General features: G+C 42.1%; 1 protein-coding gene across 2 annotated transcripts; it reads right to left on the bottom strand.

Annotated features, from left to right (window-relative positions):
• Window positions 1-461: 461 nt before the first annotated feature.
• On the bottom strand, window positions 462-11,167 carry LOC124003563 (syndecan-4-like). Of its 2 annotated transcripts, none has more exons than XM_046311919.1 (5): window positions 10,849-11,167; window positions 2,561-2,756; window positions 2,445-2,488; window positions 2,143-2,323; window positions 462-1,961 (listed from the first exon to the last, which is right to left on the bottom strand). In XM_046311919.1, exons 1-5 carry the CDS (start codon window positions 10,900-10,902, stop codon window positions 1,810-1,812), a joined length of 627 nt encoding a protein of 208 aa, XP_046167875.1. In that variant the 5' UTR covers window positions 10,903-11,167; the 3' UTR covers window positions 462-1,809. The 2 variants fall into 2 exon arrangements, with proteins under 2 accessions (XP_046167875.1, XP_046167876.1); XM_046311920.1 differs by having other exon boundaries at window positions 2,561-2,753; window positions 10,849-11,162.
• Between the last annotated feature and the right edge of the window lie 1,305 nt (window positions 11,168-12,472).

Genomic DNA, 12,472 nt, shown 5'->3' with positions numbered 1-12,472 from the left:
GCTTCAAGTTCCTTGGTGTCCACATCACCAACAAACTAGAATGGTCTAAACACACCAAGACGGTCCTGAAGAGGGCACGACAAAGCCCATTTCCCCCCAGGAAACTAAAAAGATTTGGCATGGGTCCTCAGATCCTGAAGAGGGTCTACCGCTGCAACATCGAGAGCACTGGTTGCATCACTGCCTGGTACGGCAATTGCTCGTCCTCTGACCGCAGAGCACTACAGAGGGTAGTGCGTACGGCCCAGTACATCACTGGGGCTAAGCTGCCTGCCATCAAATACCTCTACACCAGGCTGTCCTAAAAATTGTCAAAGATCCCAGCCACCCCAGTCATAGACTGTTCTCTCTACTACCGCATGGCAAGTGATACCAGAGTGCCAAGTCTAGGGGAAAAGGCTTGAACAGTTTTTACCCCCAAGCCATAAGACTCCTGAACAGGTAACCAAATGGCTACCCGGACTATTTACATCGTGTGTGTGCGCGTGTCCCTTCTACGCTGCTGCTACTCTGTTTATCACATATGCATAGTCACTTTAACTATACATTCATGTACATACTACCTCAATTGGCCCGACCAACCAGTGTCCCCACACTGGCTAACCGGGCTGGCTGTCTGCGGTGTGTCCCGCGACCCACTGTTTTACGCTACTGCTACTCTGTTCATCATATGCATAGTCACTTTAACCATATCTACATACTACCTCAATCAGCCCAACTAGCTACGGTTATTTTTCCTGTTGTTTTTATTTCTTTACATACCACGTGACAAATAAACTTTGATTTGATCATGCTGTGGGGATGTTCAGCTGCAGGGACTGGGAGACTAGTCAGGATCAAGGGAAAGATCCTTGAAGTCCTGAGCGCTCTGGAACAGGTTCTCAGACTGGGAGGTTCACCAAGGTAACGCATGAGTGGCTTCGGGACCTCTGAATGTCCTTGACTGGCCTAGCCAGAGCCCGGACTTGAACCCAATCGAACATCTCTGGAGATCTGAAAATAGCTGTGCAGCCAATCTGAGAGCTCGAGAGGATCTGCAGAGAAGAATGTGAGAAACTCCAAATACAAGTTCACCAAGCTTTCAGCGTCATACCCAAGAAGATTCAAGGCTGTAGTCGCGGCCAAAAGGTACTTCAACAAAGTACTGAGTAAAGGTGCTGATTACTTATGCAAATGTGATATTTCAGTATTATTTTTGGTTTGTCATTATGGGGTGGTAGGTGTAGTAGATTGAGGAGAAACACCCCCCCCCCCAATTCAATACATTTTAGAATAAGGCTGTATAACAAAATGTGGAAAACGCAGTATGAATACTTTACAAATGCACTGCAAATATAAAATGCAATAGTGACAGACTTCTGTAATGGCAGTATTAACACAGGAATGGGTACCAAGGTTAGAGGGGGAGGAAAATAAATAGCTGTACCAATATTTGTACCATGTCACCTCACTGAGTGTGACGTTCTCATTCACCTTGTTAGTGTCATTAAAGAGAAGGTGGGAGGGAAATGTCAAGATTTTGCTGCAGTGTCGCTGCAGAATGTACACTTTCGTTTTTACATGGGCAAGAAAAAACATCAAAATATCTTGCACTGCATTGTTTGGCAGCTGAAATGGTCCTCTTCCTATTAATGGACAGTTAATAAAATGTTCTTTCCGATTTTGTATTTATTTAAATGAACCATTGTAGAACTCATGGTAGAAGAGAAGCAGTTTTTTGCTTGTGATGGTTTCTCCCTCTGGGACTTCCCGGCTGTACAGACAAGAGGTTTGCTTTCAAGAGGCAAGCGGCCCCGGCGAAGGTGGGCTTTATGCGTAGACCTCTGTGGTGGGAGCCTTCTTGTAGATGGGCTTCTTTCCCAGGTCGTAGCTGCCTTCATCCTTCTTCTTCATGTGGTAGACAAGCAGGAGGATGAGGAGGACAGCAAAGAACAGCCCCACTGCTCCACCAGCAATAAGAGCTGAAACAAAACGCAGTGGAATTACAATTAACATTCTTGCATTGCTTTAATTTGACGAGCTGCAAATCAAGCCACTTTTCTGAGGAAGCGAAGTTTAACTTCCATACCTTTTTTCAAAGTTAAATAAACTCAGATTCAACAAATGAACTAGCACAAAAAAAAAAAAGTGCCATTGCCTCACCTGCTAGGACCTCAGTCTTGTTGAAGATGCTCTCCTCCCCTGCCTGGGCCATCAGTACGTTCGATGGGTGCTCCTCAGGCTTGGGAGAAACCCATACTGACACTTCATTGTTCTTCTGGACCAATTGAATCTCGTTCATTGTGGGTTTGAGCCTCAGGTCTGGAATCTTGTTCATAGAAGGCTATGGACAAAAAGCAGTGAGAATTAGGCCTATAAGTCATTAACCTAAAAAGAGGAAACAAAACATTAGCAATTTGTGGGCTCCCATTTGGAACATGATAGTCAATTATGAGAAACTTTACCTTTGATTTCATGGTATTGTCATTTTTGATTGTAATAGTTGGTACTGTAGAGAAAAGAATACACAATTATATTCTATCAGCTAGCAAAAGCAAAGTCATTTTTTGCTAAATCCAACCTCTGTCGCCAGAGCCAGAGAAGTCGTCATAATCCTCATTGTCGTCCGCCTTGTTGTCGTTGTCAATTGTGTCGTGCTCCTCATCGGGGAAGCCAAAGTCTGAGCCGTTGGTGGAGTCTCCAGACGAGATGAGCTCGTCATGATAAATAGCTTGGGTCGTCTTCATGGGCATCCATGTCTCAGTCTCCCATACCTGCTGGCACAAACACAGCACTTAAGAGGCAGGATGTTAATCCAAGATCAGCAAGTAGAAACAAATCCTAGCTGGCATATGGCTATCTCCCCAAAACCACTTTTCAACAGTGGAGAACTACATCAAGTCTAAGCCTACATCTAGTAGCCTGTGAAATGTTGCCCCACTTCTTCAAAATGGAAGTGGGACGTTGCAAGATATTGGCGGGAACTGGAACACTTGTACATGTCGATCTAGAGCAACCCAAAAATGCTCAATGGGTGACAGGTCCGAGTATGCAGGCCATGGAAGAACTGGGCCATTTTCAGCTTCCTTGTGACATTGTTATGCTGAAACATGGGCCTCAGGATCTTGTCACAGTATCTTTGTGCATTAAAATTGCCATCAATAAAAAAAAACAAGTGTTCATTGTCTGTAGCGTATGCCCGTCCATTCCAGAACCCCACCATGGGAATTCTGTTCACAACATTGACATCAGCAAACCAGTCACCCACATGGTGCCATGTGGTTTGCCATCTGCCCAGTACAGTTGAAGAACAATTTGCAGAAATTGTCTGGGTGACTGATCTCTGATAAACCCACAGTTAAAGAAGATGGGTGTAGCGGTCCTGTGGTGGAGTGGTTACACAGTCTGCAGTTGAGGCCAGTTGGACACACTGCCAAAATACTCTAAAACAACATTGGGAGGTAACTTCTGTTAAAGAAATTAACATTCAGTTCTCTAGCAACCTTGTGGACATTCCTGCAGTCAGCATGCCAATTGCAAACTCCCTCAAAACGTGGGACATCTGTGGCAATGTGTTGTGACAAAACTGCACATTTTAGCTTGGCTCTAAAAAAATACCACATCCAATGTTGCCTCCAAGCTGCACACCTCCCCCCAGGACTACCGTGCAAAATAATTATTAGCACGCACAGAGAAGCACGAGATTGAACGTCAACTTTCTAGAGATTTACCCATTAGTTAAAACTATAAACTTTAATTTTACTGTTGGAATTGTGATCGAAGCAACGCAATTAGCCACTTTCAATACAACATCCTGAAACAAAAACTATGCAAGACTTTTTAGTAAGCAGAACTATAGACTTTATTGTAGCCAGAGCGCGTTGGAGTAGGATTCTACTGCATTGACAGGCACGTACTCTAGAAAAACCAGTGCGCCATAACCAAGCAAAGACTCACTAGACCTATATGCAAATCTGTGCCATTCACTTTGAACTGGACTGTGTTTACAGCATGTAGCCACGTGTGCACATTTGTTCATATTCTTCACTAGTTAGTGCCACCCTCAGGAGAGCCCTGCGGTTGTGGACGGTGCAGTTGCCATACCAGGCTGTGAGCCAGGATTCTATTGATAGTGAATCTGTAAAAGTTTGTCAGGGTTTTGGGTGACAAGCAAAATTTCTTTAGCCTCCTGAGCATTACTTCACCTGTTTCCATACATTTCATTTTAAAAACATTTATATCTTACAAAAGGAGTTGCTTAATCTAACTTGCAGCGTGTATGCTTGAAGGCCATACACGCCACAGCATACATGTTGGACCCCAAGTATGCTGGCAAGAGCATTCTGTCTGGTGCAGAGATCAACAAAGCCTATGGTGTCATCACTCCCGTGTCTCGCCACCTTGGCCTGGATGAGGGCAAGGTTCTTGGCAGTCTGACGAAGTACACTTCCAAGCAAGGGCTTTGGGATGGAGATGCAATATGGCAGTTGTGCCAACATCTCATCAGCCACCTGGTGGAAGGGACTTTGAATCTGAGGCTCTTTCCCCCGGTTGCATCCATCATCCTCCAAACTTTTTGAGCCTGACAACGAGCCATCCTCAACGAGGTTGGAAGGATTGAATCATTTGCAATTATGTCTACTTAAGATAAAGTAAAACGTTGTTTGTCCTATATGATGTGGTTGTGGGATATATCAATGCAAAAAATATCTACATTTAAAATGGTATTAATATTAATTCCCACTGAAATTTTCCACCTCAATATTCCCCAAAATGTGCAACCCTACTCTCATCTGAAGTAAAATGCCTCCATTTTATATTTCCTACTAGCAAAGAGTTACTGAAGCCCCAACATGCCTCCCCCTCTTCACTAGACCAAAGGCAGTCTTCAGTCTTTCGAACCCAACAATGCTGCTGGGTGCCTGAAGAGCATATACATTAACATGGTCGCTAAGCATGGCTTTACCAAGGGCTGACTGGCCAGGGGAACAAAATCCCTCCATCTGCTAACAAAATGCAGAGCATCTGTTCCATTGAAACAAGTCTATGTGTGTGTGGGGCTACTTTTCTAGAACATTTTACAAATTGGGAAGTATTTGAATCTCCCATCTTCTCAGCCATTTGATGGACTCATTTAAAATCATAAGCCAATTACTCAGAAGGGCATATTAGGAATGTTAGCTGCACAGTGTTCAATGCAGTAGCCTAATCCTTAACCAAGCAGCATATTAACCTAGATTGCGGCATGTGTCCAGCAATTTCACTGTCCTCATCAAGAAGACAATGTAAATGCCATATTCAGGGACCCTTACAATTCTGATGTCCTCAAAGAGGGGAGGGAAAAAAACGATGTAGTGTCCTTTTGGGTCACACCAAATTACATCTTAACCTCCCTTGTCCCCCTGCTGCTGCCACTTGAACCAAAACTGATTTCAGATGCGTATTGCAGCTGGCTGATCTCACGAGAATCTCTGCCGAGGGACCCCTGCCTTTCATTATGCACACCTTGTGCTCTGTCACAAGCGGTCACATGGACCTTTTCCAAACCAACTGTGTGAACCGTACTCTACAACGGTTATAGAGCCAGACAGAAACACCACATCTATGCGTGTGTGTGTGTGGGGCTGAAACAAGCATAAAAAAATGGGAGTAGTGTCAGTGCAGTTAAAGCCAGGCTTAAAACTAATATAAATGGTGTGCTGCTCTTAGCATTTCTGAAGATTTAGCTCACTTCCTTGGTAAATGCAGTGTATCGTAAGGGGCTGAATGGTCACATTTGGGGGAAGTGACCAATGTTGATGCAATGAATGGATGATTCAAGGCATTACAATTCCTTGACAGATTGTGCGCAAGACCCTCCTATGGAGCATGTTATGTCTGTTCTGAGTGCACTTCTCCAGAGACATTGATTAGGCCAAAAGGAAGTAACCTATTAAACTCCAGTCTAAAGATAAGGAATTTTACAACCCAACGTAAGATATCCCTTCTAATGTAATGGCTACTGAACCACTGTTGCATGGTACAATATTTATCTTACATTGTGGGGTTAAGGCTTAACCTCTCTGGGGTACGCTAGCGTCCCACCTGGCCAATAGCCAGGGAAAATGCAGAGCTCCAAATTCAAATAAATTACTATAAAAATCTAACTTTCATTAAATCACATGCAAGATAGCAAATTAAAGCTACACTTGTGAATCCAGCCAACAGGTCAGATTTCAAAAAGGCTTTTCGGCAAAAGCAAAAGATGCCATTATCTGATGATTGCACAACAGTAAACAAAGAGAGAGTAGCATATTTCAACCCTGCAGGCGCGACACAAAACGCAGAAATAAAAATATAATTAATGCCTTGCCTTTGACGAGCTTCTTTTGTTGGCACTCCAATATGTCCCATGAACATCACAAATGGTCCTTTTGTTCGATTAACTCTGTTGATATATATCCAAAAATTTCCATTTATTTGGCGCGTTTGATCCAGAAAAACACCGGTTCCAACTTGTGACTACAAAATCTCAAGTTACCTGTAAACTATGCAAAAACATTTAACTACTTTGGTAATACAACTTTAGGTATGTAACGTAAATAATTGATAAAATTGAAGACGGATGATCTGTGTTCAATACAAGTGACCCTCGTTCTGAACAGGGATACTTCATTACAAAAAATGAAAAACCTCGAACAATTTCTAAAGACTGTTGACATCCAGTGGAAGCGGTAGGAACTGCAAGAAGGTCCCTTAGAAATCTGGATTCCCAATGAAAACCCATTGAAAAGAGAGTGACCCCAAAACAAAAATCTTAATGGATTGTCCTCAGGGTTTCGCCTGCTAAATAAGTTCTGTTATACACAAACAGTTTGAAACTTCAGAGTGTTTTCTATCAAAATCTACTAATAATAGGCATATCTTATCTTCTGGGGATGAGTAGCAGGCAGTTGAATTTGGGCATGCATTTCATCCGGACGTGAAAATACTGCCCTGTCACCAAGAAGTTAAATATTGACCACACTTACTGAGGTTAATCCATTCAATTTAAAACAATCCCTGAATCTAGTATTGACTTAATCTAGGTACCATAGACCAGCATAGGGTCATTCAGTTTGATTTCAATCACTTTGGCTGCACCCGATGATTTGAACTAAACCATTCATACATCTGTTTCCCCATGGTGGAACTGGTGAGAAAGTGATTTAGGGACCTGAATGACAAAACATTGAAAAGGAGATCAAAGTTCAGATTTTGTATACCCCACCCTAGCATGAGACTCATGTAGAGATCTTAATGGCTCCACCTGTACCCAAAACAAATTGTATGAAATGAAAACCAAATACAGGCCCTAGTGAAACGCTTACTTAGGAGCCCTTAACCAACAATGCAGTTACGAAAAATGGTTAATTAATGAGAAGCAGTAAAATAACAATAGTGAGGCTATATACAGGCGGTACAGATACAGAGTCAATGTGCAGGGGCACCGGTTAGTTAAGGTACATGTAGGTAGAGTTAACTCCATCGGGCTAGGGGGCAGTATTCAGAAGTTTGGATGAATGAGGTACCCAAAGTAAACTGCCTGTTACTCAGGCCCAGAAGCTAGGATATGCATATAATTGGTAGTATTGGATAGAAAACACAAAAGTTTCTAAAACTGTTCAAATAATGTCAGTGTATAACAGAACTGATATGGCAGACGAAAACCTGAGACAAATCCAACCAGGAAGTGGGAAATCTGAGGTTTAGTTTCATTTAAGTGATTGGCTATCCAATATGCTGTGTCTATGGGGCCAGATTGCACTTCAAGGCTTCCAGCAGATGTCAACGGTCCTTAGAAAGTTGCTTGAGGAGTCTATTGTGGAAGGGTGTTGAATAAGAGCTGTTTCAACAAGTGGACTAGGCTGAGGCCAATCAGTTGTTTACTGCGCAGTCACGCAGGCGCGCCATTCCTTCTTTTTCCTCTAATGAATACGCTATTGTTCAGTTTAAATATTATTGAAGATTATAAAAAGACCATAAGGATTGTAAACAATCATTGTTTGACATGTTTCTACAAACTGTAATGGAACTCTTGACTTTATCTGGATTTTGCGCTCACGCATTGTGCCTTTGGAGTAGTGAACTAAACACGCAAACAAAAAAGATATTTGGACATAAATATTGACGTAATCGAACAAAATGAACATTTCTTGTGGAAGTAGGAGTCCTGGAGTGCATTCCGACGAAGAACAGCAAAGTAAAGTGAAGATTCACAATGTTATTTATGACTTCTGTTGACTCCATCAGGGATGGAAGCAATGTGAACAAAATTGAGAAATCTGCACGTGTGACACGTTTCAGGAAACTACGCATATGTCACAAGTCACGACTTCACAGGAAAGCCATTTCAACTGTTTTTTTTTTTGGCAGAAATTATTTGGGGAACATCTGCGCTTCATGTGCCTCAACTTGTATGCCATCTGTTAATATGACAAATTGTTCAATTACGAGCCTTGTTGGTTAAGCCACAGAAGACGGAAACCTTCCCACAATTGGCTGAGATAATGTGTGGGCTGGACATGACAAGAGCATGGCAGTTGTGCCAACATCTCATCAGCCACCTGGTGGAAGGGACTTTGAATCGGAGGCTCTTTCCCCCGGTTGCCTCCATCATCCTCTAAATCCCACCAACATCAGCAGTCTCAACTGGTCCTTGTTTGGGAACACAAACCAAAGAACACAACAGGCTGACCAATACAAGGGTTGAAAAATTGGTTGCCACCTGGGCAAATTTGAAGCTTTTTGAGCCTGATGTAACAGTAGAACTTCAGACCGTCCCCTCGCCCATACCCGGGTGCGCACCAGGGACCCTCTGCACACATCAACAACTGACACGCATGAAGCATCGTTACCCACCGCTCCACAAAAGCCACGGCCCTTGCAGAGAAAGGGGAACTACTACTTCAAAGTCTCAGAGCAAGTGACGTCACAGATTGAAACGCTATTTAGCGCGCACCGCTAACTAAGCTAGCCGTTTTACATCCATTACACTGACAGCGAGCCATCCTCAACAAAATTGGAAAGTGACAGTGAAGATGAGGCTTCAGTCTGATGTTCAAGAGGTGGACATTGAGGAGCTCCAGGGAGAAGACATGGAAGCCCGGGTCTTCCTCTATCATTTTACAGATGTATGTTGAAAACGTTTTTTGGGAAATGCGATGGATCATTGAATATTCCCTTTTGTTCAGTGAAATCATCCCATGTGAAGAGTCAACTCAATTAAAGTTCAAATATGCGATGGATCATTGAATATTCCCTTTTGTTCAGTGAAATCATCCCATGTGAAGAGTCAACTCAATTATAGTTCAAATCATAACTAAATGTTATTTTATTTCTATTGGAAGGATTTCATAATTTGCAATTATGTCTACTTTTGATAAAGTAAAATGTATGTTTGTCCCACCTATGATAAATATCAATGCAAAAAACATCTACATTTAAAGTATTAATTTGCATATATTCCCATTAATTCCCACTTCTGAATATTCCCCAAAATGTGCAACCCTACACAGGAGTGATGGTTGCTGATAATGGGCTTGTACGCTTATGTAGATATTCCATTTAAAAAATATCTATACAAAAAAAGCTGTTTCTAGGTACAATAGTAATTTACAACATTACATGTCTACACTTCCTGATCAATTTGCTATTTTAAAGCTAAAAAAAAAAGGTTCTTTCAAACAAAGAAATTTCTAATTGAAGCCAAACTTTTGCACAGTAGTTAGTTATGGACAATGAGGTGGAGAGTAAATCATACCAGACCAAGGTCAGTAGCAATCTCTGTATTCAGAAGACAAGGATCTGGGGACCATCTGCAATGAGCACCTATCCTCAGGGTGCAGAGCACTACATTAGCATATTGCCAAGCGGGTCTCTCTCTGGGTGGCATTTAGATAGCCTATTACCATTCCATTTTAGCCCACTTCCCACTGCATGGACATCTGCACATGGCAATTATTTCCAAATAAGATGGCATAACAGTATGCAGTCATGCCATTCAGGTGTTTTGTCAACAGATTACATAAAATAGCACATTGAGGTATACCTAAATCCTGGCATGGGCAGGTTTGATTTATATCCATTTCCAAACCAACTGCACGAAACTGCATTAGGCACACTGAATTGAGAACTAGGCTAAACAACATAAAATGTTGTGCCATGTTTAACGAGACCGGTAAAAAGTCAGTGTCCCGAGATAAAATATTCTAACTGGTATTTAGGTTAACTATTTCAAAAATCTAATTTCATAGTTAGCCTTCTGAACCCCAAGTGCTTGATTAGTTACTTGCATGAAAAACACTCCACCTCCCAAACAATTTAATCTAGCTAGAACAAGTTATTGCTAGTTACCACAATTAAAACGCCATTGCTTTTTCTTATCGGATGGGAGGCCGGGGGCCTCAAACCGTATGCCTAAGCTAATTTTAGAAAAGTATTTTGCATTTTAAAAATGTGACTCCACTGGCCAAGCTAACGTCGTGTTGACAAATACAATAGGTAGCTAACTGGCTAGCTAAACAAACACTGCTAAATGTGTAGTTTGTTAACGTTAAACAAAAAGTACTTTGTAAACATTCAGGTTTAGTAAATCTGTACCGCAATAGCCATTACATTAGCCATGTCTTAAACACTGGCCAAGATGAAGTGCTGCCAGCTAACTAAATGTTCCAGTGGCTAACAGTAGGCGAGCTAGTTAACAGATTAGCAATCACAGCAACGTCCTGGCTTAAACCAACATAAGTAGTAAAGCTAACGCCGCCGCCCCCCCCACAGTTAGTGAGTATTGCGCAAGCTAGTTAATGTCTACGGTAAAAGTTACATTATTAACCAGTGCATATTACTTACCGACTCGGAGTAGACGGAAGCAAATAAAAACAAAACGAGGCACACTTTGTGCATGTTTCTTATTGACCGTTTCTTCAACAAAGTGTATTGTTAACTGGCATACAGTAGTGAGTTCTTTTGAAGGTCCTATTTCCACAAAGTCCACGTTGCCAACTTTATCGCCTTGATAGTGCTGAACTTGTATTGCTGGCTACTTATTTCACTCCAGTCACTGACCAAATACAAGCAACTTGTCCGATCAATCTACCTTTATCGCACGTTTACACTCCACCCCCTCTGTAACCAACCACTAAAACCTACGCAAGGTCCTCTCCGGTCGTCATAATTCACTGTAAACTCGTTCAGACCCCCCTCCACCAAGACTCAACATATTATTAAATAGAAAATCTTTGCTTATTCGATTTACACATTCGTGAATGGTTAAAATGTAGAATCATATAGCTAGGATATCATTAATGTGCTTGCAATAATTCATCTTGAGTGGGGACACTTTAAAAAAAATCCGATTAATTTGGTTTGACAATAGGCAGTTAGCGGGAATAAAGAAAATTATTACTATTATTCATTTGAGAAGTCGATTTCATTCGACACTCAATTGAAAACGGTTTCAGGTCTGAAAAGTGGAATTGAAATGCATGGTTTACAGTCTTCCCCTCACGCATTTTCTCCATAATGACAATAATAACATGTACTGTAGTATGTGCGCCACTCATGGAAAGTCAGTTAATGGAATTGCTTTTCTGACGTAATCTCCAGGTAAACTCTTTATGGTGCTTTCACGACAACTGGGAACTCGGAACACGAGGCCATATCATTACCTCGGTAAATCTTCAATTCGGAAAGTCGAAGCTCTGGAAAGATGTCCGAGGTTCCGACTTGGAATTCCGAGTTGGGTGACCATTCAAATGATATGTTTTTTTCCCCGAGTTGTCGTGAACGCACTGAATAGGGAGTTGGATATTTCCTAGATCAGTTCTGAGTTCCCAGTTGTTGTGAACGCGGCATTAAAACCCTCCTCTTGCGCAGCATAAAAGCACAAATAGAACAACGAGACAGAGATTTTACCGGATGTATAAATATGAAGCATCCGGTTAGCGTTCTCTCACGACCAAATAAAATATGCCCAGTGACCGGCAGTGAGAGAAGATAGAGCTAGCTGGATTTTGGCCGTGGCTTTCTCCTTGCCACTCTTCCATAAAGGCCAGATTTGTGCAATATACGACTGTTGTCCTATGGACAGAGTCTCCCGCCTCAGCTGTAGATCTCTGCAGTTCATCCAGAGTGATCATGGGCGTCTTGGCTGCATCTCTGATCTCCTTGTATGAGCCTTGTATGAGCTAAAAGTTTAGAGGGACGGCCAGGTCTTGGTAGATTTGCAGTGGTCTGATACTCCTTCCATTTCAATATTATCGCTTGCACAGTGCTCCTTGGGATGTTTAAAGCTTGGGAAATCTTTTTGTATCCAAATCCGGCTTTAAACTTCTTCACAACAGTATCTCGGCCCTGCCTGGTGTGTTCCTTGTTCTTCATGATGCTCTCTGCGCTTTTAACGGACCTCTGAGACTATCACAGTGCAGGTGCATTTATACGGAGACTTGATTACACACAGGTGGATTGTATTTAT

The sequence above is a fragment of the Oncorhynchus gorbuscha genome, linkage group LG18 (genome assembly GCF_021184085.1).
Source record: "Oncorhynchus gorbuscha isolate QuinsamMale2020 ecotype Even-year linkage group LG18, OgorEven_v1.0, whole genome shotgun sequence".
NCBI lineage: Eukaryota > Metazoa > Chordata > Actinopteri > Salmoniformes > Salmonidae > Oncorhynchus > Oncorhynchus gorbuscha.
The sequence above is the reverse complement of the archived record's forward strand: the minus strand, read 5'-3'. Positions and strand labels throughout refer to the sequence as shown.